At 44.1% G+C, this 26,917-nt stretch overlaps 3 protein-coding genes and 1 long non-coding RNA gene across 7 annotated transcripts in view; 2 read left to right on the top strand and 2 right to left on the bottom strand.

Moving 5' to 3' along the window:
• Positions 1–19,644, bottom strand: part of LOC126498690 (uncharacterized) — a 28,277-nt gene extending 8,633 nt beyond the window's left edge. The window contains exons 1-4 of one of the 4 annotated variants that reach the window (XR_007590874.1): positions 19,532–19,609; positions 14,749–14,811; positions 14,419–14,626; positions 7,865–8,019 (exon numbers count right to left, since the gene is read on the bottom strand). This is a non-coding gene — a long non-coding RNA (uncharacterized lncRNA). Of the gene's footprint in view, positions 1–5,861; positions 8,020–14,418; positions 14,627–14,748; positions 14,812–17,101; positions 17,359–19,531 lie in introns of those variants that run through there. The other 3 variants (XR_007590873.1, XR_007590872.1, XR_007590875.1) reach the window with 3 other exon arrangements.
• On the top strand, positions 1,352–14,736 carry Cblif (cobalamin binding intrinsic factor). The gene is made up of 9 exons (XM_050137550.1): positions 1,352–1,533; positions 2,588–2,764; positions 3,758–3,871; positions 4,296–4,433; positions 5,668–5,849; positions 8,964–9,141; positions 10,155–10,356; positions 11,683–11,801; positions 14,503–14,736. The coding sequence occupies exons 1-9, from the start codon at positions 1,455–1,457 to the stop codon at positions 14,562–14,564; spliced, it is 1,251 nt and encodes a 416-aa protein (XP_049993507.1). The 5' UTR covers positions 1,352–1,454; the 3' UTR covers positions 14,565–14,736.
• A 20-nt stretch (positions 19,645–19,664) lies between the features above and the next one.
• Mrpl16 (mitochondrial ribosomal protein L16) lies at positions 19,665–23,807 on the top strand. The gene is made up of 4 exons (XM_050137566.1): positions 19,665–19,830; positions 20,104–20,169; positions 22,042–22,190; positions 23,175–23,807. Exons 1-4 carry the CDS (start codon positions 19,776–19,778, stop codon positions 23,658–23,660), a joined length of 756 nt encoding a protein of 251 aa, XP_049993523.1. The 5' UTR covers positions 19,665–19,775; the 3' UTR covers positions 23,661–23,807.
• A 138-nt stretch (positions 23,808–23,945) lies between these two features.
• Positions 23,946–26,917, bottom strand: part of Stx3 (syntaxin 3) — a 39,722-nt gene continuing 36,750 nt past the window's right edge. Inside the window, exons 10-11 of the mRNA XM_050137564.1 lie at positions 26,632–26,714; positions 23,946–26,116 (exon numbers count right to left, since the gene is read on the bottom strand). Of these exons, the coding sequence (XP_049993521.1) occupies positions 26,637–26,714 (78 nt within the window). The 3' untranslated portion in view covers positions 23,946–26,116; positions 26,632–26,636. The remainder of the gene's footprint in view (positions 26,117–26,631; positions 26,715–26,917) is intronic.

Here is a 26,917-nt window from a genome sequence, read left to right on the forward strand (position 1 = left end):
CACACTTGCTATCATATGGAGGTTTCCCTCTCTGTAGATAGGAGAAAGAAATGAGAAGCCATGAGGAAATTAATTTGGAAAAATCTCCTTGGCAAGAAGGGACATAAAGTACAAGTTAGCTGGAGTTTTCAAGGAGAGTAGCACAAGAGATCACCATGGCTGCAACAGAATCAGCAAGAGAAGTGGTTCAAAGTGTGACTGCGAAGGAGGCCAGCGCCTTGCAGAGCCTCAGGAGTGATGGACAGACTGACTTCATTAACACTAAAGTCTCTGTGTTGATGATCTCCTCTTAAGTGCAGTGACTTAAAACTTAGGAAAGACTCAGTCCCCAAATGCTAGTTCCAGTTCTGTGAGGAGGGGAGCTCACCTTACTATACAGTATGACTCTATCAGTGAAAAAAAAACTGCAGGCTTCATGCTATTCACTGAGGGTACAGTTTCTAATACCTTAATGTGGTGGTTTGAAAGAAAACAGCACCCAAATGGAACAGCACTCTTAGGAAGGGTGGCTTTTTTGGAGTAAGTGTGGCCTTGTTGAAGGAAGTGTGTCACTGTAGGGGTGGCTTTTGAGGGCTCACATGTGCTAGAGTCATGCCCACTTCTTGTTGCCTGCTCAAGATGTAGAACTCTCAGCTCCTCTCCAGCACCATGGTGATACACAGATTAAGAGAGATAGGTTAGTTTAGGATATGAGTTAGCCAGAAAAATGCTTAAGCTATTGGCCAAACAGTATTGCAAATAATATGGTTTCTGTGTGGTTATTTCGGGGCTGAGCAGCCAGGAACAAACAAACTAGCAGCCTTCTTACTACATAGCAGAATCCGCTTTTATCCCCGAGTAGAAGAAACAAAATTAAACAAAACAATTTCCACGAAATGGAAGTCCACTCTTTATCTAAAAATCAAACAATTTCAGGGAATCTTCACTGGAACCCAGGTTCAGGTTGATTCAAATGCATACAGTCAGCATATCTACCTGAATGCAGATTTCCACCAAAGAGCCTAAAAAGGGGGCTTGCACAGTGAAATGGGCCAGTGCCTACCAAACACCTAAACCTTAATGAAATCATTGCAGATAAGCAACAGGAGGCTATTGGCCTAGGAGAAGTCCTGTCTATATTCACAGGTTAGTCAGATTTCCTACCTGTAATTACTCAAGAATTTGTTAAGAGATACTCATTATCTTTGCTACATTATCCAACACTCTGGTTCTCCTATCATTCTGCCGCTTGGAAGGCACCTTTACACACCGTGGAGGGCCTATGCAGTAAGCAAACTCAGATAGGCAAATGGGAATGAGTTACATCAAGGTAGGAGGGGTCAGCATAGGTATTTAAGAGTGACTGGGTCTGGAGAAGACTGTTGTACAGAAGTAAGAGACGACAGAGGCACACTTCGTTGGCAAATACTGGTGTCTATGAAAAGGGAGACGTGGACAGCACAAGAAAGTGTGGCATGGCTTGGCTTACCCTCTACCTTCTAAACGTTCTCTGGGCTGTGGCAGGAACCAGCACCCGAGCCCAAAGCTCTTGCTGTGAGTATGGTGATTGTTCCGATAGCAAAGACGCGGCGATCTCAGACACAGTTTTCCTGACGGGAAAGAGGTAGAACAGCAACCACTACAGGGGTTCTGAAGAGGTGGGCATAAGTCAGGGACAGTGGCACGTGCATCTTTCATGACTTCCTAGCCTGATTCTCTGAGAGTCAAGTCCATGCACCTTTTATGGAGACACAGTGAATCATGATGCAGGAATGCTGGTTGCTGGAACAGGACAGATACTTAGTGGTAACTATGACCACACAGGAGGTTTGAATATTTGCTGAGCAGAGCATGCCTCAAGTCATCAATATTCTTCATGGAAGAGCAGAGGAAAATGAATGCAAAAGAAATGAATGACTTCTAGGCAATGATGAAAAATCATGTGAGGTGCACCCATACACTGAGACAATGGGGATGTTCTATCGGGAACTCACCAAGGCCAGCTGGCCTGGGTCTGAAAAAGCCTGGGTTAAAACCGGTCTCGCTGAACATAGTGGACAATGAGGACTACTGAGACCTCAAGAACAATGGCAATGGGTTTTTGATCCTACTGCACCTATTGGTTTTGTGGGAGCCTAGGCAGTTTGGATGCTCACCTTACTAGACCTGGATGGAGGTGGGTGGTCCTTGGACTTCCCACAAGGCAGGGAACCCTGATTGCTCTTTGGGCTGACAAGGGGGGGGGGATTGGGGGGGGGGGGGGGGAGGGATAGGGGAGGCGGCGGTGGGGAAGAGACAGAAATCTTTAATAAATAAATAAATTAAAAAAAGAAAAAGAAAAATCATGTGAAATACTTCTGAGCTGTATTGCTTAAAGTTAGCACATTAAAAAATCACTTCAAAGATAGAGATTGCTGGAGACGAAAGGAGCCTCTAAAGAGAAATGTTGACACGTTCTGCATTTCTCTTCTGTCACTCGATCCTCAAAACTCTCAAGTCTTCTGCTAAAAGACCTAAAAGACACTTCTGGGAAAGGGGATGAGGACTGGGGGGAATGAGGGATGAGGAACAAGGGTGGGGGTGAGGCAAGTGACTTTCCTTTTCTCAGCTGTCCCCCCAGACCAGCAGTCCTGGGTCGATGGCCTCCAGAAGCTCATGGAGCGCTCGGTGATGAGGTCAGAGTTCCCAAACCCCAGCATCCTGATTGCCATGAATCTGGCCGGCACCTACAGTCCGGAGGCCCAGAAGAGCCTGACGAACGAGCTCATGAGCACCGACAGTGCAGGTCAGACATTGGAGCCCCCCCAGACCCCGGGTCTATATCATCACCTGCTCCAATTCATTCACCTTTCCCTACATAGCTGCAGACGTCTGTAACTAAAGGTATGTGACATCAGAATTGCCATGGAGGAGGACAGGCACGCACAGGGAGCTCCAGACTCAGTGCAGAACGCAGGGGCTTCTGGTTTCAAATCTGCTGCTTATGAACAAGAACAAAGTCTAGGGTCTATTCACTTTGCATGAACTGCTTTGAGGTTCACTTTCCGCCTGTATGTTTCCACAGACTTTCGTGGGGTTTCTCCTTTCTTTTCTAAACCGACAGCAAGAATTCTTTTCTTAGCATATGTTAATTATGCGAAACAGTTTCATTATACAGTCTGTGAGTCGTACAGAGAACACTAGATTCAGTGTTTCCTCAAAGATTTATTTCCATATTTCTTTTTTTTCTTTTTTTTTTTTTTTTTTGGAAAAGAGAGATTTCAAAATGACGTGAGTGCACTGCTTAAAACCCAAATCCTGAACTTGAGGCTCTGGCTATGAGGCTGGGAGATGCTGTGTATGGTGGCATACACCTGTCACTCCAGCACTCAGCAGGGGATCTCTGTGAGCTCTGGCCAGTCATGGGTACAGAGTGCCTCAAAAATTAAAAGGGGGAGGTGGTGAGCAGCAGCTGAAAGATGGGTTAGTGAGGTGGCTCCGTGGGGAAAGGCACTTGTTACACAGGCTCGATGATCTGAGCTTGAGCCCCAGCATCCACAAGATGTTAGAAGAATAACTGACTCTACAAAGATGCCTTTTGACCTCCACATGTGTGCTGTGGCTTGCACACACACACACACACACACACACACACATGCACACATGCGTGCACAAACACGGTAATAATAACAATAAATAAATAGTTGAAGTTTAAAAAACAAGTGCAACACTCAGTCTAGTCCCTGGGGCGCTCCGCCTGGGAATGCCTGCCATCGTCATTCTGTTCTCTTTTCCATAGACCTGACAAACGGGCAGCTCGCCCTCACCATTATGGCTCTCAGCTCCTCATGCCGGGACCCTGGAAGCAGAGTGCCCACTCTGCTAAAGAGAATGGAGAACTGGATACCCTCAAGTAAGACCCCGCGGGGAGGGAGGGGAAGGGGGGACAGGGTCCTTCCTGCGAATTTTTAACCCAGAAAGGAAAATGATGGACGTGGGAAGAGTGAAAAGTCAGGGAAGAGACACAAGGCCACCTCTGCTCTGACAGTCCCACCAGTGAGAGACTCACTTCTCAGCCAAAACGAACTAGAGAAGCCAACTCCCCATGCATGTACCGGGCAGCCACCATCCTCCCAGAGCCAGCACTGTCCCCCTCTTCAGATGCCAGATGACATTCTTCCTCTGAGAAATACTGATGTCACCCTTCGCCAATGTTGTCTCTTTTTATGGTGACAGGTTTCTAGAGATTTCTATTTAAAAGCCCCGGTCTTTGCTACTCAAAATATCCCCAGTGTGGTAAGTGTTGAACTAATGACAGTTCTCTGTTGTCTTCTGAGGCCAGGGTGATAATGCCTCGGGCTTCTATGGGCCCAGTCTGGCGATCCTCGCACTGTGCCAGAAGAACTCAGAGGCAACCTTGCCCATAGCAGTGCGCTTCGCTAAGAACCTGATGAGGGAGTCCTCCATCGGTGTGGGTAAGTTGAGGCTATCAGACACTGACCAAGGTGAGAGCATCAGTGTCGCAGTAGACGAGAGGTGGTGATGGAGAGGGAAGTAAAGAGGAAGAACCTTCCATGGAGGTGGAGCTGAGCCCTGCAGGTGTGGGTGCATGGAAAACATTGAACAAATGTTTATTGGACATATGAGTTAAGGGCAGACTTCCACTGGGACAATAAACTGGTCACAGAAGTCACAAGTTATCTTCAAATAAAATGGAGATAAATGTCTTGCCTCACCCCTACCCTGCACTCCTTAATTTGTACCAATTCTCCCAGACTCTGAACTTCAAGATGTTTCTCCTTTTCCCATCCACATATCCTTCCTACAAACAGCTATTTTCTGGAACCGACCAAGAGAACTTCTTGTTCCTCTGTTTTACCTACGCTGGGCTGCTAATGAATGAATCCTTTTCCTCTGTGATGCTTTTTCCTTCTGTTAGCCTTGCTGTGTGTAATGATCTTCCTCTGTTGAGCCCCTGCATGTTCTCACTGTCACGGTCCTCTGCCCCTCTCAAAGCAGCATCTTCTCTGGCTTTCTCCCACATCCATCATCGCACCCTTACTGGAGCTCTGAGATTTTCCAGTGAGCTGGGAAAGGCCTTCTCGAAAGCATTCCACTTGCTCTAGTCTTGTCAGAACTTGCCCATTTGGCCCACACACGTGTATCACATGCAAATAACGGAAAGTCTCTGCGCTGAGTGCTATGCTGGATGCACGGAGCCCAGGAACCACACATAGGACAGAGAATGCTGACAGAGTAAAACAGGCATGAACCACAGACCATAAACCACAGACTGCTGTGCTGGGAAGACCAAAACGCCTTCACTGAGGTGTGACCGCTGGGCCTTCCAGAACTTCTGGCATCTCAGAAGATCAGCACCGAGATGAGAGAAGCGGGATTTAATACACTGTCGTTTACACTGATTTAATACACTGTCGTTTACACTATTTAAAGCTTTAAAGTCGGAGCTGCTCAGCTGTATTCATTTAAAGTCTGGCCCTGCTGCTTACTGGCTGTGTGGCCTTGGGCAGTTACTTTACTGCTCTGAGCTCCCATTTCCTCATCTCTTAAATGAAGTTACTTATAGGTCCTGTTCACAGGTGGTCCCAAGAACTAAAGGAGGTTCTGTAACTAGGTCACAGTGAGCAACTGGTGAACACTGGCTATGGTGGTGACTGTAGTGGGGTCTGTCTCCCCTCTGCCTTCCAGATACTGGAGCGGTAGCAACCCTGGCCCTGACCTGCATGTACAACAGGATTCCTGTAGGCTCTGAGGAAGATTACAGAGAGCTGTTCGGTGAGACACTGAAGGCTCTCGTGGATGATATCAGCTTGAGGGTCAGAGCGGATGGCATCATCGGAGACACCTACAGCACTGGCCTTGCTATGCAGGTAAATGCATCCTATATGCTCCTAATCTAGGCCAGAATAACAAGCCTGAACTGTAGGACTAAGGGACTTTATGTCTACTAACATGCCTGTGAAAGTCCAACAAATGTGATTTGGGGTCACTTCCTTAACTACCTTGCCTCAGTTTCTCTACTAACAAAATGCAGGTATATGTTAGCTCATGGATAAAATGTGAAGATAAACCTAAAAGAATTCATTCTTCTTTCTTGGAAAAAAATGAAACAAATCAAGAATTTTGAGGGTTTATTACCAATAATAATCAGCTTACTAATAACAATCATACACTATCGAAATTCTGGTGCACACATACTAATATGAGAGTAGCCCTTCCAAAAGATATTCATATTTTCTGCTTCAAACTTACCAGGAAAGTGTTCTTTCTCTCCTACTTAACCTTACCCACAAAACAATGGCTTGTATTTAAAATGATTAACATGAGTAATCTAAAGATGACTCTGTATGTCTGTCTCTCTCTCTCAAACACACACACACACACACACACACACACAAATGAATAATAAAAGTCACCCAGTAAACAGTGGAGCCGAGTCTGAGAAGCTGAGTATGTGTCCATCTTTTATGCCTCCCTCACGTACCTCCAGGCTTAGATTAGGAAAGATGCTACTTGACAGCCCCTAATCCACCACCATCTTCAGCCCCCGGTGACTAGAGCAGGAATCCACTGTGGAAAGCACAATGGTGGAGAAAGCTTAACAACCAGAATCAGAAATTATAGAGTCACAAGCGGTCAAATCCTCTAGTCCATAATGAGCTATTAATGGTTAAATATCTTGGGAAATTAAGAGAAAAATTGCACCATGAACTCCCAACCTCAGAAACCCCAGGAAGGGAGAAGGCTGGAGTTACAATGTCAGCCCTAAGCTTTGTGTAGCTCTCAGCTACTATTATAAGGAAATCAGCTCCCAGAGCAAAAGATATACTGGTGTGGGTTCCCCACCACACACTAAAACTAGGAAGAGTCCAAACAGTGTATGTAACAGTCAGTGTCAAGCTAAGAGTGAAGACAAATCACCAGTCCAAAATACCAGAGGTGGGGGAGACTAAGAGCAAAGCCAGCTTCTCCATCTCGGTCACTGGAATTCTGTCATGAAACAAAACCACTTTCCTGCAGCTGAACCATACAAAAGCATACCCAGAACTCACATCTAGAAATTCCTGCAGAAAGCAGGCAGCCTGAAGAATGAATTTAAGCTGGGTTTGGCAGGGTTGGGTCACACGCTTAACCTTGTCTAAGGGGTTTTGAGGTTTTAGTGCCAGATTAAACAGGTTAGCAGATTTAGTGCACAAGTGTTTACCTTGCTGATTCCACTTAGGAATTCCAGTTTGGATTTTATCACTTTCTAGGTACAATCTGGTAGATTACACCTGATAATAAAAGCTTTTCCTATCAAAGGGTAAGACCTCAGCCATATCCAGATACCACTTACCATATAGATTTCTTGTTACTTAAGGCACACAACTTCTCCCTACCTGCCTGCTAAGGAGTATCTGCCTGGTGCTTCTTAGACCAAACCGCCTTGTAAAGCGGCCTCGATGGGTAGTTATGGGCTGCATTTTCCAAAGTTATCAGGATGACCACACCTGTCACAAATGTTTTCCCTAGGCTTTCCCTAGCTGAAACAACCATCTCAGACTTCCCTCTGCCACCAAGTTTCTCTTTCCAGTTTCATGCAAATTTGTCATTAGCCAACAAAGCCCAATACCATACTTGGTGCCTCTAGTTGGCATAACTGTAAAGGAAGGGAGGATGCAATGACAGTTGCCACATCATGTCTTGCAAAATTCTCTTCCACACTTGGCCACTGGACCCTCAAATGATAGGCCCTCTAAGAACAAGCAGGGCTTGTACTTTCTAATTTACCCCAAAGATAGAAAACTAAACAAGAATAAGTGGATTGCTTGGTGTGCTAATCCAGACTCATTTTGCAAGTACCTGAAGCTCAATTTTAAAGATGTAAATTTAACATTTCACATACCTGGGTGTGTCCAAGGCTAGATGAAGAAAAAGGTCAAATGGTGACATCGGGGACCACTATTAGTTGTCTCTCATCACTGGTTTCCCCCACTCTCTCCTGCTGTGTGGAATGTAAAATGGTCAATGACAGCTTGGTGTTTCCTCATACAGCCCCAACTGAAATACACAAGCAAGAGAAACGGTTTTCTCCTTCAGCACTGGAATGTCAGGGAAGGACTGACTGGTGCAGGCACCCACCACACATTGTTCCCAAGCAGTCCGGTGAAACCCAGGCCATGACTCCATCCGAAGGCCAGGGTTGTGGAAACTGTGGCTGACAGGCCTATGTAGACACAGGCTTTGGGAGAAGTCCTCCAAAAGGTGTGCCTGACAACACCAATCAAAAACAGTCTACCGCATGTGCCCGTCCAGCCTGCCCTAGACTACAGCGCCTTCTGTGGTTTGCTTTGTTACTACTGCTCCACATCTACACACTGTCCACAGCCATCTTAGCGGTATTTCCTGGCTCTAGTCATTGACCAGATAATTTTTCTGTTGCTATTTTTTAAAAGAATTTATCAGTGTTTGTTTCTTTAATGCTTTTATTTTGTCTTACGTGTATAGGGTGTTCTGCCTACCTGTGTGTCTAGACATCATAAGCATGCGTAATCCCTGAAAAGGCCATACATAAGAGGACAAGGCCATAAGAGGAGGATGGATCCCCTGGAACTGGAGTTACAGATGTTGTGAGCTGTTTGTTGTGTGGGTTCTGGGAACCAAGCCAAGGTCCTCTGGAAGAGCTCCTCCTTACTGAGTCATCTCCAGCCCCAACATTGTTTATTTCTTTAAATAACATTTTGTTTGTTATTGTTAGGCAGAAGATTGTGCCCACACCTCATGCATGCGAGGCAAATGCCTTGCCTCCACACTGTACCTCCAGTCCTTCTCCATCATGGGACTGACACTGTGGAGGACAAACGCAATTCCAAACCCTGTGCTGCTTCAGTTTGGACTATCATAATGATTAGCGATCAAGTTCAACCCCCAAGAGCCAACTTCCTGCCATACCTAAGCTCTCCTCTCTTTCTCTCTTCCTGCCCATGCCTGCCCCTCTCTGCTAGGCTCTCTCGGTGACACCTGAACAACCCATCAAGAAGTGGGACTGCGAGAAGACTATGAATGGGATACTCAATGAGATTAAGCAGGGCAAATTCGAAAACCCCATGTCCATTGCTCAAATTCTCCCCTCTTTGAAAGGCAAGACTTACCTAGACGTGCCCCAAGTAATTTGCGGTGCTGGTAAGAACTTTTCAGTGACCTCCCTTCTTATGTCATAAAGTTGCTACTTACAGTACAATGGCATGTGGTTTGATGCTGAGTGGCATATAAGACTGTTTTGTCAATTCATCCCAGATAGGTAGATCACTGATCTCCAACCCGCAATCATGTGTACTAGCACACAGCCAAAGTGCCTAGCCTTCAGAATTCAGCTACTCATACTGAACACCTACTTTTAGAAGGTAGATGGTTCGTGGTCAGGACAGGGAGCTTCATGAATTTGACAAATGTACTGCCAAACTTCACACATGTCTTATCTGCTCTTTATAACATCAGAAGACAGACATACAGGCAAAACTACAGTCTTTACAGTAATGAAATCAGTATTAATAGAAATCAACATCATCTACATTGCAAAAACAAAACGAGCAGAAGGAAGAAGGAGAGGAGACTAATAACCAATTGTTGGTTTGGCATAGATGAAATTCACCCAAGCCTTAAGGATCTAACAATGACAGCCTGACACTCACAGAACACCAACAGGATGAGGTAGAAGCCTTGCATGTTACTTCGTAACATTTTTGTTTCCAATCAAATACAACACTGAAATACTTGAAATTCAGACTGCCTGTACAGAGCCTTCCTAAAACTTCTGTCACTCCAGAAGAAGTCTCTGAAATCAATCCTTCAATTCTTCTTTCCTTATCAAATCCTTCCTCTTGCTTTCACTAGCTTCATATAAGCTCCTCACAGACTTCAGTGCCAAGTCTACAGGGGCCAAACGCAAGCAAACACACTGCCATCCTCTGAAACATTGCCACTTTAGCCTCACTCCCTAGCTGCTTCCCAGGGACATCACAAGTTTAACACGGAGTCCTTGCCAGGATTCTAGAATAGTTGTCCAAGTAGTTTGTTAAATAACCTAAAGGTTACTATTTTCTTGAAATCTTTTCTGGAATGTGTTCCCAATAACAGTGACTTCTGCATCCATAAGTCAAAATCTTTCATAAACTGGACCTTTTTGCTCCTCACAGATCATGAAGTGTTACCAACTCTAACTGACCATCCTACCCCTGTCCCCACATCAGCATCTAACATTAACGTCATATACACCATAAACAATCAGCTGAGGGGGGTTGACCTGCTCTTCAATGTGACCATCGAGGTCAGGGTGAAAAGTGGATCTGTGCTACTTGCTGTCCTAGAAGAAGCGCAGCGCAGAAACTCCATGTTCAAGTGAGTGGTGCCAATGGTTGCCATCCCCAAACCTGACTCAAATTCCTATATTCATATTCTCTCTCTCTCTCTCTCTCTCTCTCTCTCTCTCTCTCTCTCTCTCTCTCCCTCCCTCCCTCCCTCCCTCCCTCCCTCCCTCTCTCCCTCCCCTACACCCTCTCTCTCTCCCCCTAAGATCACATAACATGTAACTAATAGAGTTCAGAGCTAACCATGGATTTGACTGTCTTTGAAATTCATGTTCTACCCACTATCCTGTTAGGAAAGAGTAGAATATGGAAATGGATCAGAGGGGAGAATTAAATGTTGGGAAATGTCAAGTGTTTGCAAAAAAGAGGAAGCATCAGGGGAAGATAGGGAGGTCACAGGTTAGGAGTCAAGGGACCATGCCAGTTCATGGAAAAGAAAGGAGGACACTAAATGCCCAAGCCCTCTGGATATGCTTTACAAGTTCAGCATTTAATGTTGTCTGATTTTTCTTCCGTCTGTAAATATAAAAATGACAGATGATACATAATAGAAACTTGGAGAGGAAAAAACCCACAAAGAATAAATTGCCTCCACAACCACAATATAATCAGCTATTTAATAATCTGGTGGATTTTTCTATGTGTAGTATAAACAGTTATGATTCATCATATTCATAGGCTGGCATACACTTCTTTAAAAGTTTAGTCCTTATTTTTTTTAAATTTTACTTTATTGTAATCACGTGAGGAACATATATGCACCTATGGGGGCAAAGGACACCAGCTCCCATGGTTCTTTGTATACGGTCCTCTGAGAATCTAAACATCACTAAAGTTGACTGATAGTAGAATACATCCCCCAAATCCTCATGTGCACTGCCCTCTATGACGGCTACTCCTTTTATTGCTATGCAATATTCTATAGGGGAAAACCTGGGACTCTAACTGAGTCATGGAGCTGTATGTTATATAGAGTACAAATGTTTCATTGTACATACATGAAGGTACCCATTAGTCTGGAGTTCTTACCACACCAAACAGAAATAAACCCATGGAATCTGGCAAACATGTACTGTGCAAACTAAATTGTCCATTCTAAAAAACATATCCATAAAACATGACTATTGAAAAATGGAAATACCTATTAACCTACTCAAGTGAAAATATAAAGAAAAACTCCTTTATCTATTAACTGAAATTCTATTTTAAATGGCATGATTCTAAACTCAGTCAATTGCATTTTCTATTTTGAACATTATTTTTATTTGCTCTGTAAAGCACTTGAACATCTATCCCTCCATCTTACCTTCTGTTGCCTGATTTTAACTAAGTGGTACTACTTACATTTTATTCTTAGATTTGAAACCAAAATGACATCTTGGGGCCCTATGGTCTCTTCTATCAACAATATCGCTGAAAATGCTAATCAGAAGACATACTGGGAGCTCCTTAGTGGCAAAACACCTTTGGAGGAAGGTAAGGAAAGCAAAAGAATGTGGTTTTCTTCCAGTTGGAAGGCTACATTTACTAATTCTTTAATTAATGTACTCGGTGAATGTGAAACTGTATGTGCTTATAATAAGGGTATACATAGGAACTGAGTATCATATATAGTCATAAAATAAACATTCCACAATTATTAGTGACTCTTTTTACAGGAATGTAACTAAATCCAAGAGATGTGATGGGAATTTTATACCCTGGTGATTAACCCCAAGTAACCCATAATGCATCAGTGTAGCGTTAAGGAAAGGAATAAAGGTACTTCCCCCTTAAGGCCATTTCACCGAGAGCAAGTTCAGATTTGAATTCTCTACTTCATCAGACTTGTATCTTCCATCTTTTGTCTTTCTGTTGCATGGGTCTGAATCTGTGCCTGCCTGAAGAGGGCTGTCTTGTTGATCTGTGTGGTTTGTGTGTGCTGTGTATCTGTCGTGTCTCTGTCTGTGTGTCTGTCCCTCACAAAGGGCTTTGCTCTGTCTTTATTGAACAGCACAGACAGCGTCACGTGGGGAAAGAATGGGGCACTTTACAGAAACATTTAGCGGTGTTACGAACATCAGTGTTCCGATTTCATAAATGGCTGCTTTCAGACTTTATGGTAGGATTAAGAAGTCGCTTTCAACTTCTGTATCTGATGCTGTCAGCAAACGATACACATGCATTGTTCTGGGTGAGAGGCTTGCAAGAGTATATAACTTATGAATTTAATATCATGGCCATGCATTATCTTAGGCTGTAAAAGTTGACTACATGAGAAATTCAAGGCAAGTATGTTGATTCTTACACTGTTCTCAGAAAAGGAGGCCAAGCAAATAGGCTGAGTACTTAGTAAGATAACAGTCTTAAGTCTTAAGTGACCACAATTTGTATTATTAAAGCTGGCAGCAGTGAGGTCCAGCAAAAATTCCAGTCTCTTAGAATGCAAGAAATATTTCAGAATATTTCATCACCATGAGATGTCAAAGGGACCTGTACAAAACACAAGACTAGAATCTGACAGAACAAACAACGAAGTCCAGGTTTCCAAACTTGAGGACGTGAGCTTTCTAATACAGCTTCAGCAAAAATCTAGCCCTCGCCACCTGCTTAGTCCCTCACAAAAGGGGTGTCTGTAACTGCATCTATGTGGTAAACACGGCAAGAATGAAACTCAGACTCCAGCAAAACCTGAGTATTCCTGAAAGATTTGCACAAATGCTAAGACATCTTCCCACTTCAAGAGCCCCGAGGCATGGTTTTGCCTAAGGACCACGTTGACCAGGCGCTGACGGTTAGCATGAAAAGGACTGTAAATCAGAGCCACGGGAGGCCAGGGCTGTGTCGTGAAGGCTCCGTTCTCCAGGGTTGCTTGCCATCTCCCATACAGTTAGGAAAGACTGGCCCGTCAGAATTCATGAACTGCAGCAACAGGCTTTGGAGAAAGCGCTTCTCACAGTCATAACCCACAGTACACAAGTAAGGAATAAGTCTCTGTAGCTATAACATGGAAATACCATTCCTTGGGTTGTTGTAAGGATTAGAAAAATTGTTCAAGATTATTAACTATAATACCATTTGCAGATTATGTGCTCAAAATGCTGCTGTTATTGTCATTTCTCCCACTACCTTTAAAATTTCAGAATGATTTTTTGAGATCAAGGTGGTATTTTCATTTTATAGTTCCTTTCTCTGGAAGCAAACACAGTAAAAGTAAAGATAACAGATTCAAAAACATTTTGGCACGAGATTGTCCTACTTCCTGTTGCCAGAATACCTAAAAGATAAAAGATATCAACACCATCTATCCTTGTCATGAAAGGTTCTCAGCCTATTGCCATTCCTATTTCTTACAAACTCTCCCAAAACTAAGTGAGATTCTTCGTAAATACTTTGTGTCATTTATTGCATGGCTCCTAGGTGCCAGATAAGTCTTCTAATACTAAAGATAACATTTCAGAGAGAATATTTAACAAAAGTTTCTACATGAGAGGAAAGAGACTTATGGGCTAACCCCCAAAGACATGCTCCATAAAGTGGGAACCTAAGGGTAGGAAAGGAGAAATCCATGGACATGTGTAAGCAAGATAAAAGCAAATACAAGCAGAAAATAAACCATCTACCACATGGAAGAAGACAGGGAGGGAAAGTGCCAGGCCACCCGCTCTAGGGAATGGAGAGATGGCTTCATAGTTAAGAGCAGCAACTGCTCTTGCAGAGTACCAAGCAGCCATATCACATGACTCACAACAGCCTGTAATCCCAGGTCCCTCTTCTGGCCTCCACCAGCACCTTTACACACGTAGTGTGCATACATGTGCACACGCATATACACACACAATAATAATAATAATAATAATAATAATAATTTTTTTAAAAGAAAGAAATTCCTAAACAGGGCTAGCAAGAGCTGGTAAAGACATCTAGCACTAGGCTTGGTGACCTGAGTTTGATTTGTGGGACCCACATGATGGAAAGAGAGAATCAACTCTCACAAGTTGTCCTCTGGCCTTCACACGCACACAAATAAAGTAACAACAATAAAAGCATTTTAAAAGAAATCTTAAACATCCCAAATTCATATTCCTACCCACGTCTCCCACGGTGATCTTACCCTCTAACCAGCTCAATGGGCTGATGTCCTGGCATGGGAAGTTGACAGGCCCCACGGCATTTGTTATCCTCCACCTCTTTTCAGGAGTTGCTTACTACATTCCCTTCAACAACGAGCACATCACAGCCAACTTCACCCAGTACTGAGGAGGAGTCTCTTCTGCTGAACGGGACCAAAGGATGAGGAGTTCTTAAATCTCATTTCAAATCTATGCCAAGAAGAGTGGATGTTAACAACGCTACTCTAGTCCTGATATAAAAAAAAAAAAAAAACCACAGAGCCATTGTGTGGAATAAATGGCTCCTAATGCAAAGTTCCTGGAGTACTCACCATTGTGACTCATGAAATAAAATATCTGGCTTCTCAAGGCAGACTGCGAGTCATCATTTATGCCTACGGCGAGAGAGAAGGAAAGCCCCAGTGATTTGGAGAGATCCGTGCAATCTTCTGGATTAAACAACACACTCACTACTTCTACAGATAACTATTAAAACGCCTGCTTGTGTTTCTTATACTAAGGGCTCTTTTACAATTCACCCACTACAAACATGTACACAAACACATTTGTATGAAATGAACAAAATTACTCCATACGTAATTCTAGAACGGTTTGTAGCTCAGTAAATGACATCATGACTTCTATTTCTAATATTTTCTGGGTAAATTCATGTTTCAAAATGTTCACAGTTGGGGAGGGGACTGGAGAGATTGCTTGGCCGTTAAGACTTGGCAGCACACTTGGCTGCCTTTCAATTCTCAGCACACACATGACAGCTCACAACTCTCTGTATCTCGAGTTCCAGGGAATCCAACACCCTCTTCAGGCCTCCATGGACGCTTCATGCACATGGTGCACAGATATACGTGCACACACATACAGACACAAAACACCCACACACATAAAATTTTAAAAATGTTTCTGGGGATCAAGAGGTGGATTAGCGGGTAAAGTGTGTGCTGTACAATCATGAAGAACAGAGTCTGGATCCTCAGCACCACCTAAGAGAGTCAGGCATGGGATCCCGTGAACATTCATAACCCCAGCACTAGGGAGGTAGAGATAAGCAAATGCCCGGAGCATACTTTCTGGTCAGCCTGACCAAAACAGCAGGAGACCCTGTCTCAAAGACTAAGATGGAGCACACTCTAGGAAACACCTGATCTTGGTCTCTGGCCTCTATGTGTGCACACATGAACAAGTACATCCACACACGTGCACAGCCACACATGTGCACACACACACATGTGTACACCTACATATACCAGACATACACAAAAATAATAGTCTGAAAATACCGTGTGAGAAAAAATCTGGACAGAGAAGGAAAAGACTCTGCACCTACATTCTGTGCACGCTTGTAATAAGGACACTAACTGAGCCGGGCAAGGTAAACTAAAAATGCCAGGGTCTCGGTGGGAAACTGAGGAAGCCGGCCTATCCTTAGCTTAGAAAAAGTTAAGGAGCTGTCATTCTAGTAGGCATGGTGGTACTGGCCTGTAATTCCAGAACATAGGAGGGTGCAGAATCCAGGATTTGAACCAGACTGGGATCTATGCAGAGAAAGAAAAAAAAAAAAAGAGGAAAGGAGAGGGAACTCTTCAAGATATGTATGTTGTTTATAATAAGATACCTACGCAGCCTGGAATAAAACAAAGCTTAACACACACACACACACGGGGGGGGGGGGGGGGGGGGGGAAACAGTCACATTAACTGTCACAGCAGATGACAAACTCATGCTCAGGGTTACATAACTCATAGAGCTCAAGAATGCACTTGGGGTGGGGTAGAGGTGAGGTAGAGGGAGCAGGAGGAGGGGAGGGCGGGGGAACTGTGGTTGGTATGTAAAATGAATTAAAAAATTAAAAAAAAGAATGCACTTGGCTTGGGTGTATAACTATAAAAGCACAATGGTGCCCTCTAATGGCCACAAATGGTAAAGCCGAAACTATGGAGGTGCCGTCAGTTGCAGGTATTTTTTAATGCTGCCGGGAAGACACAAAGGAAGAGAAGGCAGAAAGGAAGACGTTTTCCCCGAAGAAGAAGTGTGCACACTTGCACGTGCCTTTGATTAGATGTGTGGGAGTGACCTATGTAAAGTACAAACATATGGTCAAGTCCACCACCTCTCAAGGAACTGGAACCAGCTAGATGAAACCTTCTGTCTTCCAGTGCAGAGACAGAAAAGGCAAGTTTGCAGAATGGAAAACATGACTTCAGCCTGTACAAGTAGGCAGCAGTTAGGGAACCCAATGCACAACAGAAAGCTTAAAGTAACCGTATTCCTGTTAAATTGGTGTACACAGTGATGGGTTTCATTATGAGGTGTTCATACTTCAATTTTGTTGGTCCTCTCCCCTGCCTCATGCTGAGTCCCCTGCCCCATCACCTGCGGGTACCCTTCCTTTTCCTTCTTGTCCTCCATCTGTCTGTACTCTCTTTCCTCTTTTCCCCCTCCCCAATTTTCCTTTAGACTGGTCCCCCGTTAGTCCCTTTTCTAGTTTCAACATACACACCCCACACCACACATTAAAATCAAGGGTCTGACTAGGAGAGACAGAACAAGCAGTTTTGAATTGATAGGGGAAAAGTGAAGACGTGCATACGAAAGAAACTAGTATACACACAAGCAAATCACAAATGTTGAAATCAAAAGCGTGAGGGAAAGTTTGCTATCACTCACCAATGAAGAAAGGAGAACCAGCCTATCGCTGCTATGTGCTTATAATTCATTAAACTGGGGTGCTCTCAGACATCAACTTTAGCCTGCATCAACTTTACCCGGCTTTTTTTCGCTACCTCTATCCAGACAGTGTGGGGCTGGTGTTTTGTTGTTTGTTACTGCTGTTTCACTTCCTCATTGCTTTCAATGGCGACTGTTAGCGGCTCAGCAGTAACACAGTCGCTGCTCCTTTGCATCCTTTGCTCCTTACATCTGTTGCCTACGCGCAGGTTACAAGCACCTGGAACCACAGCGCTCTCTTCTGGCCTATTTGGGCACCTACACATGCATGAAAATGTCCTTTGTAAAATTATCCCTCCTAATTACAGAGAACATAATTTCAAAATCTAAATGCCTAATACTACATAATACTACGCTGAGTTAAAGTTAGGGGGAAAACTGTCCCTCGAATCAGTACTATTTTAATTAGAGAGATAACAGGAAATAAGACACAAAGAAGGGGGTCTCTATTTCCTTGTTTTAGAATCTCCCCAATCAAGTAACATTTTCGCTTGCCTCTGATCAGGCACCTTTGCTTACCTTCCTGGGATGGGTGGCACCTGTTGTGGGCTTAATTACATCTCTTTTTAAAAATGTTGGAGTCCTGACTCCTCCCTGATCCTTCTAAATGTGGCCTCTTACCAGGACAGGAGGGGGAATATGGTCTTTACAAAAGTAAACAGGTTAAAATTATGTCCTTAGGGGGTTTTGAAAAGTCCAGTAACACTTTGGAAGCAGGTGCACTGTACAGGTGTGGAGATCTGTAAGCAATTCTCCCAGGATATCTACAAGCATTATAGATTATATTTATTGTTTGTGAAATTAATTCCTTTTTAAATCTTTTGTTCATTTTACATACCGATGAAATTGATTCTTAAGGGCATACAGATTTAACATGGCTTAAACACAACGGACACGTCTCACTTGCTAATACCATTTGTCTCCTAAAAGCTTGGCTATAGATCCTCTTGTTTTCATGATTACAAAGCCCCAGCCTCAGAAAAAAATGATGGTGCCCAACATTTCCAAAAAGATGATTATATATATATATTTTTTTCTTTTCCCTTTGTTATTAATTTATGGTGTAGTTCATTCACTAAGGTCTCTGAAGTTACAGAAACTGTGCTCAAATTTTTCATTGTAATGCTGAGAGGAAAAATCCTTTGCAAAATAATTACAATTATTTGAAACAGACATTTCTAAAAACCATCAGCACATCACTAGGGCTCACAAGGTAAATAAAAGCAGGATGAAATATCTTCACTTTGTGTCTTTATTCTGCCTACAGACCCAGAGATAAATCACTGACTTTAACTTTCCCTTTTGGGTTCCCTTTTTATTATTTTATTTGTAGTGTGTGTGTGTGTGTGTGTGTGTGTGTGTGCGCGCGCGCGCGCGCGCGTGTGTCTGTCTGTCTGCCCCACATGCATACCTGGTTCCCCCAAGGAGGCCAGAAGAGGATGTCTAATCCCTTGGAACTAGAGTTATAACCTGTTGTGAGCCACAGTGTGGCTGCTGGGAATTGAACTCAAGTCCTATAGAACAGCAGCCAGTGCTCTTATCTACCCAGCCACACCCCAGCTCCTTCTCTTGGATTTCTTGAAGGGAAAAACTTGAAGACAGAACGCTGCCACTCTTCTGAGAAGACAAAGGCTGCATCTTGAAACAGAATTGATCTATTATAAAAACAGACACTTTAAAAACTATGCCAGTTTGAGATGACTATCGTGCCAAACCAGAACTGAGACAATGATCAATCAGGCACCTTGACCAAACTGCTTAATTATGCATACTTTTAGCCGACCCCCCCTCCCCCAATTCGTCTTCTATTTAAACTTTAAGCTGTGAGCATGGTGGATTATGCCTTTAATCTCAGCACTGGGGAGGCTGAAGCACGCGGATCTCTGTGAGTTCGAGGCCAGTCTAGTCTACATAGTGAGGTCTAAGACAGCCAGGACTACATAGAGAGATAGCCTGAAAAACAAACAAACAAACAAACAAAGCTCGTGTCAGGGCCATGAAGACAGTCTTGGACGGTCACTGGGCCCCTTCATCTGTTGTTTCAAATGAAGCCATTATTCTGTTTCATTGGCATATTGGCGACAGGTTATCGAACCCAGCCTTTTGGGACAGCCCAAGTCTGGGCTTTTACTTTGAAAACTCCAGCTACAGCTCTTCTCATGGATTTATCGGGACAAAACTGTGCAAGAGCCCAGTAAACAAGCCAATGACAAATCAATGACACTTTCTAACGTCCTCAAGAGAAGGGACATAATACAACGAAAGTTAAGGGAACAACTTGCCTACCAAACCTCATGTTTTCACAGCTTTCTACACCAAGGAGGAAAAACCTGATCGGTCACTATGGGGGGAAAAGCCAGAGATCCTCACAGAAACAAGGAACACCCGGGCGTGGTGGGGCGTGGCGTGCCAGACCTTTAACCTGCAGACGTCTGCTCCGGAACCAAGAGTTGGGCCCAAATTTCCTCCGCTTCCGTCGGGACTCTCTAAGGGATGGAGAGTATAACGTCACTTCCTGTCCTGGGTAGCTTCCGGTCGCCTGAGCTCTGTGTTTTACGGAGGGAAACTGCTGCTGTCGCCGAGAGAATCCTGACCCGGCCGCTCGTGCGTGGCCATGTGGAGGCTGCTGGCGCGCGCCCCCGCGCCGCTCCTGCGAGTGCACTTTTCAGGTCCGAAAGCCTGTTTGGTCTTTTAAAAAGGCATTCCCCTGTTCTTTCTCCCCCCCCCCCACTCCAATGTTTACTCTGGGAAGACGTGCGCTTTCCGGCCGCCACCTCCGCGGGGCGGATCACTGGGTCCCAGTCCCTGTGTGGGAGTCGGCGCTCCGACACCCTGCTAGCTCCCTTGGGAGCTCTTTAGTGGAACTCGCGCCCCACACTTCTAAACACCTCCATCAGGAGTGGCCCAGAGTGTACCAAGAGTGATTTGTCTTGTCTTTATAGATTCTTGGGCAGCCCTTCCCACCAGTGCTGGTCTGAAGACCCTCCTCCCGGTGCCAACTTTTGAAGGTGAGCGCCTGTCCTTTCCACTTGTTTCTCTGATGAACTCCAGCGGATGGCAAAAGACATAGGTGTTCTTGGTGCTTCCTAGCTTCCTTGAGTGATTGAACAAACACAGATGATGAAGGCATACTGTGCTGACAAGCAGTGTTCTGAGAACTAGAGGCAAAGAACGTAAAAGTTCCTCACCCATGCGAAGCAAATACCTATTGGGTTAGTTTCCCGGCATCCTGCCACTGATATGTGGCTCCCATGATCTACTCAGTCAGAGTCATTTATTAGACTTGATCTTCTCTCCAAACGATAGTACATATATGCACACATAGCAATAGTAACCAGGTCAGGTACAACCCTGTAACTCTAACTGTACTCTCCAAAATGCAAACAGCCTGGGCAGCTGAGGGTCTTCTGCACATAACTGTTATATTACTGTGGGCTGGAGCAGTGGCTCAGCAGATAATAGCACTTGTTGCTCTTGCAGAGGACCCAGGTTCAGTTCTCAGAACCCGCATGAAGGTTCACAACCATCTATAATTCCAGTTCCAAGGGATCCAACACCCTCTGCTGCACATCAATTCATGCAGGCAAAACGCTCATAAAATTTTTTAAGAAACAAGAGTACTGTGTGCTCTTGGAAGTGCATACTAACTTGTAAATGAAAGAACATTACCAAGTTCCTCAGTAGTTGCCCCAAAAATTTGAGGGGAAGGGTGGGTTTTATAACTTGGAATATCAATTTTATAATTCCACTGGTAATTTGATGAGTCTTTGAGGCTTCCTAATTTTATTTCTATCTTGAAGTCCTACTTTTTTCATACTAATTTTTTTATGAATCAATTGTTTTTCCTAAGTTGCCAAATAAAGTGGGTAAAGATGTTAAACTGCTGATCGGAGAATTCCCACACTGTAAGTTTCTCAAGAAAAATACAGCACATTGAAGAACTTAATGTTTTTGTCCAGTGTAGTACTCTGTACCCCCATTAGCATTCAGAGGGGCAGTGACTATTTTTTTGTAAAGAACATGTTTCTGCTTTGATGTTTTAACTGATTTAATTGTAAAATGACTCTATGCCCCAGTGCCTCTTTAAAATGGAGACGAGAAGACCACCTGCCCCGTTATCTGTTTGCTTGATCTAGGTGAAAATTATGTTTGTTCTTTTTGATTTCTTTAGTTTTTATTTATTTTGTATGCATGTGGGCTCACACGTGCCATGGCATTTGTATAGAGGTCAGAAGACAACTTATGGGAGTCAGTGCTCTCCTTCTACCCTGTGGGCCCTAAGGATGCAACTCAGGTGGGCAGACTTGAGAGCAGGTGCTTTTTACCAGTTGAAACATCTCATAGGCCCTTTGTTTTCAATTTCTAACGCTCCACTTTGTAATATGCCCCCCCACCTTGTCCGTTTAGTGTATGTGGTTTAATTTTCAAAAGTTCAAGCTTTAAAAAAAAGAAGCCCTAAGTAGTATAAAGGTCACAAGGGTGTGGTGATGCACACACTCAGTCCAGCACTTCTTACAAGATTGAGGTTACATGTGATCACCTGACAGCCATGAGGACCGTCTCAAATGCCAAGGCTGCTTTAAAGGTGGAGTGAAATAATCGCTTACGACAGTCCCTGCTACCGCTGCCGAACATAGAGCAGGGGGTTAGTGAGCGAGTTTGGTTTAGAAACATTGTAGAAAATGTTATAGCTGAAAGATTCCAGTCTCACTGGAAACACCCACAGGAGAATGGATACACCATTAATACTGGAAATCCAATAACCTTTGGAATTATTATTCGGTAACCTAAGACTTCCCCTTGATTGTGTCAATCTTCATGGGAGAGATCCTCTGAGAAGCGTAGCTTCACTTACTCTTGGTTGGTTTTGTCCCTCCCAGATGTCTCCATCCCTGAAAGGTCCAAGCTTAAATTTGTTGAAAGGGTGCCACTTGTGCCAAAAGTAAGACGAGAACCTAAAAATCTGAAGGACATACGCGGACCCTCAACTGAAGCCACTGAATTTACAGAAGGCAATTTTGCAATTTTGGTGAGTGATAAAAGAGATTAACAAAGTTTTCCACTCTTTGAGTTGGTTCTTGTCTCTTCCTCCACATTCTTAGAACTGCCACACCTAGATACCACATTTCAGTTCTTCCTTAAATAGATGTAGGTCGTAGGGTTGAAAACACAGTGGTCCTGTACTGGAAGCTGGAGAGTATGGATAGTGCTGAATCTGTACAAGCTCTGTGATACTGTCACAGTGAACCTGATAAACTAGTGGCTACTAAGAACCCCACAGGAGGTAGCCTATACAACAGGTATACACTGAACAGACAGTTGATTCATATCTAGGTGGAACTGTGTAGAACACGATAATATTGGGGGTTTTTTGTCTTGCTATTCCAAAAAGTGTTTAGTTTAAAATTATAAATTGTTTCCACCAGGATCTCCACTTTGTTTCAGATGGGGACTAGAGGGGGTGAGGAAGGCACCTGTGAAAGCAGGGCGCAAAGGGGCTGCCTCATTTGCCCAGTTAGAACAAGATCTTTTCAAGCCTTTGGTGAAAGTGAAATATTCCTGGTAGAGGATTAGAACAGCTGCTTCATTATCTGTTGAGTGGTTTCCGTGAAGATTAATGTCAGCAGCCACACAGACGGATATGCACTAGCGTTTCTGCTCCACAGCAGCCAGAGATAGCTGTAGAGTCCCCCGGCCTGCATGAGCACTGAGCACTACTGCAGACCTCAGGGCCTTCTATCCACTCTGCCCTCCTCCTGCACCCCAGCAAGCACTGGCTTCTGCTCTAACTCACCAAGCCCTTTGCTGTACCAGGGCATTTACATCAATGTTTGTCTGGGGCTCTCCTCTCTTGACTAGTTCTTAGGATTCTATCCTCAGCTTTCCATAAGAACTTAATATGTTTATTTTCAAGTATATCATTAAAGCCAGTTCCTATAAAAAGAAGCAGATAATAGACTCTGTAAAAGATTTCTAAATCCCCATGTGTTCTAATTTTTCTATTCATTTTTAGGCACTAGGAGGTGGTTATCTCCACTGGGGCCATTTTGAAATGATGCGCCTGACAATCAACCGCTCTATGGACCCCAGGAACATGTTTGCCATATGGCGAGTGCCAGCCCCTTTCAAGCCCATCACTCGCAAAGGTGTCGGGCAGCGCATGGGGGGAGGCAAAGGTGCCATTGATCACTATGTGACCCCTGTGAAGACTGGCTGCCTCATAGTAGAGGTGGGTGGACGCTGTGAATTTAAAGAGGTCCAGGGTTTCCTGAACATGGTCGCCCACAAGCTGCCCTTTCCAGCAAAGGCTGTGAGCCGTGAGACTCTAGAAAAGATGCGCCAAAGTCAAAAAGAAAGAGAACTTAACAACCAAAATCCCTGGACCTTTGAGCGCATAGCCACGGCCAACATGCTTGGCATACGGAAATTCCTGAGCCCGTATGACTTGACACAGAAAGGGCAATATTGGGGCAAATTCTACCTGCCGCAGCGTGTGTAGAGGAAGCACAGACTCCTGAAACTGAGTCTGCGTCTCTGCTGTCTTTAGGGTCTGGTGATTCTTGGATCATAACTGAGCACATGAGCAAGGGACTTGTGAAAAGCTGTGCTGTCAGATTGTTTCTATTAAAGTGTGAGTGTAACTCGAGGTATTGCATTGGTCATTTTCAGTTGTTTAAGAACGAGCTGGGCGATGATGGCACACACTTTTAATCCCAGCACTTGGGAGGCAGGCGTAGGAGGATCTCAGGGAGTTCAAGGCCAGCATGGTCTACAGAGCGAGTGCTACACAGAGAAACCCTGTCTCAAAAAAAAAAAGAAAAAAAAGAGAGAGAGAGATTAAGAATGATTTGGCATAGCCAGCTGTGGTGGAGCATGCCATTAATCCCAGCACTCCGGAAGCAAAGGCAGGCCATTGAGTTCAAAGCCAGCCATGCTACGTGCAAGATCCTGGGGGGAGAGGGGGGGGCCCTGGTAGGATGTCTCAGTTCCGACATTGTACCATGCATGTCTCCAGGGCTGAAACTTGTTTTTCTATCTCACAGCTGGAAATGTAAATGTGTTTACTGCCTAGTTTATGACAGTTTGCTAATTACAAGCACGTTTTTTAGAATAATAAAGATAAAAATGACAGTACCTAGATTAGTAGGTTCAACAGATATTTATTAATACCCAGCTGCTCATCTTCTGTCAGTCTCAGAAGGGGAAACATGGAATATGACAAGGAATGTACCATTTAGCAAAAAACTGATAACAAAAGTTGAAACCTTTGGCGCTTCCTAGGTCTGAAACTATCTAAGGAAGGGCATTTTGGCTCTGTGTTCCTTCAGGATCTAATGTGTGTGGAGCAAACAACTTACTGCTGGATAAATGAGGATCCTGTGGGATCCAAAACCTCGTGACTCCAGCTCCATTTGTTTTTTTTTTTTTTTAAATATTTATTTATTATGTATACAGCATTCCTTCCATGTATGTCTGAAGGCCAGAAGAGGGCACCAGACCCCATTACAGATGGTTGTGAGCCACCATGTGGTTGCTAGGAATTGAACTCAGGACCTTTGGAAGACAGTCTGTGCTCTTAACCTCTGAGCCATCCCTCCAGCCCCACTCCATTTGTACCTAACAAGATTAACCTGTTTTTCTGAGCTAGCCAGTATCTCCTATTCAAACTAAAGGAAGCAGGAACTGGTAGAAGTATTAGACCACTGGCTTTTGAAGGTGGGTAGAAAACAGCACACTGATAAAAACAGGGGTTTTTATCCTGCGTGTGAAAAAAATAACATCTCCAACAAAGAACAGAAGTATTTCACTTACTTTCAAGAGGATATTTTTAGTCCCAGATTTTTCATGTATCTTAATGAGTGTCTTCAATATAATAATCTCTAAATAAATATTTTTAAAATCGAAACACAGTGAAACCTTAGATTGGAGATGTGCTTGAACCAGTTTCTTGCACCTGTCACTAACCAGCCATTTCTGCTAACACGGATCTGGGATGGTCAGAAGCAATAGCCTGATCACACTTTTTTTCCCTTACACCTCCCATTGTTCCAGATCACAAAGTGTGCTGGTTTGGTTTATTGGGAACTGAATCATAGTATAAACTTCTTCCTTTTGGTGAAGTTAATGAACCTCCATCCTGAAACCAACCACCATCTCTGCCAGATGAGAGGCTATTGATACAAATCTATACCACCAATAGAAACCCAACTTCTACTTACCCCCCCCCCCACACACACACATAGACACTTCAAAGAGTATGATATGGTAACAGGGGTGGTTGTAGTACTTTTGCATAAGCCTCTGATAGCAATAAACCATGTTCCCTATGATACCTTAAAGAGTTTAAAAACCAGGCTTGAGAACTCTTCCATGAATGAAATCAAAGCTCGACTACAAGTAAGCGAGTATGTGGAGGTGGCAGGCACGTGCTAAGCAGTGGGGACATGGTGGTAGTAAAGACAGGCATGGTGCCAATCCTGAAACAGTCTAGGCTTCAAAATTATTCTTGGACCCTGAAGAAGGAAGCAGAAATGTGGTTGGCTACGGTTGAGGCCTAGAAGAGCCTTTAGAGTAAAGTACTGAGTACCGCGTTCTGAGAGGCAGACTCACAGAATGCACTGAAGACCCTGTGAATTTGGCATTACAATACCTGCCTCTTCACTGTCCTGGCATTCTGGCTCATGTTGTACCCTAGCAGGGGCCCATTATGCTTCTCCACCACACAGGCCTGCCCTTCAAGAACATCCAAACCACCTGCACATTGCTGTGCTCCCTGTTTCTCATCCATGGCGCCTTCAATTCATTTCTTCCCCCTCTGTAACATTGCAAAGCAGTTGATTGGTGCCCTGTGTTGTGAGTTTACTAATGAAAAGAGGCAGAGTTGTCGAGGACTCTGAAGGGAGAAGTGATGGCACCAAAGAGGTGGAAGACTGGAGATGCTTGTTGAGAATCCATCTGTGAGGGCAGAAGGAAGTAACAGAAAATGGAAAGAAAAACCATGTATTACACAGCATGGTACTCATGGACAGAATACCAACTCTCCTTTGCAGGGGTGAGAAACTACTCTCAAAACTACTGGCTTGTCCTAACCTTGGAAGTGGGGGGTTTTAAGGCAAGTTCAATGCAAAAATTAATTCTTACTCCTTTTACCATTTCTAAATACAAGGGCTGAGACTGTACAAGAGGAATGAACACCCTTACTGTTCAGAATCACTCTCCTACCAGACTCAATCATGGGGCCAACTCCTACCTTTTCTCCCATCTCCCTGACTACCTCCTCCCAATCATTCCTCACCTATGTCTCCCAAAACATCCCTTTCCTTTGTTTTCTCTACCATTCACCTAGTCCTGCGCCCACCCCCACCCCTTATTAGGCAATCTGGTGACATACAATGAAAATAAGGAGAATATAAGTTGTTATGTAAGAGAGACAGCAGGCCTGACCCCCAGGCCCCGGCCAGACAGCTCACCTTTTTCAGGCAAATATGCCCCCAATGGTGGAAGCCAAGATGATGGCAAGGATAACACAGCAGATCATGATCATGATCTTCTTCTGCTCATCATAAGGAGAGAGAATGACATGAGAAACAGCATCACTGTGCAGATACACACTACGAAAGGAGACAGGTACAGCTAGACACAGAAGAGGGAGGAGACAGGAAACACCAGAAGGAACATGGATGGATCTGGCCTATTCACAGGAAGGTTTCCAGGTTAGACTTAAAATCATATCCACAGGGATCTGTGGCTTGCCCT

Source organism: Alexandromys fortis, unplaced genomic scaffold (genome assembly GCF_014885135.2).
Source record: "Alexandromys fortis isolate MF-2015 unplaced genomic scaffold, M_Fortis_MF-2015_v1.1 scaffold_3, whole genome shotgun sequence".
NCBI classification, from domain to species: Eukaryota; Metazoa; Chordata; class Mammalia; order Rodentia; family Cricetidae; genus Alexandromys; species Alexandromys fortis.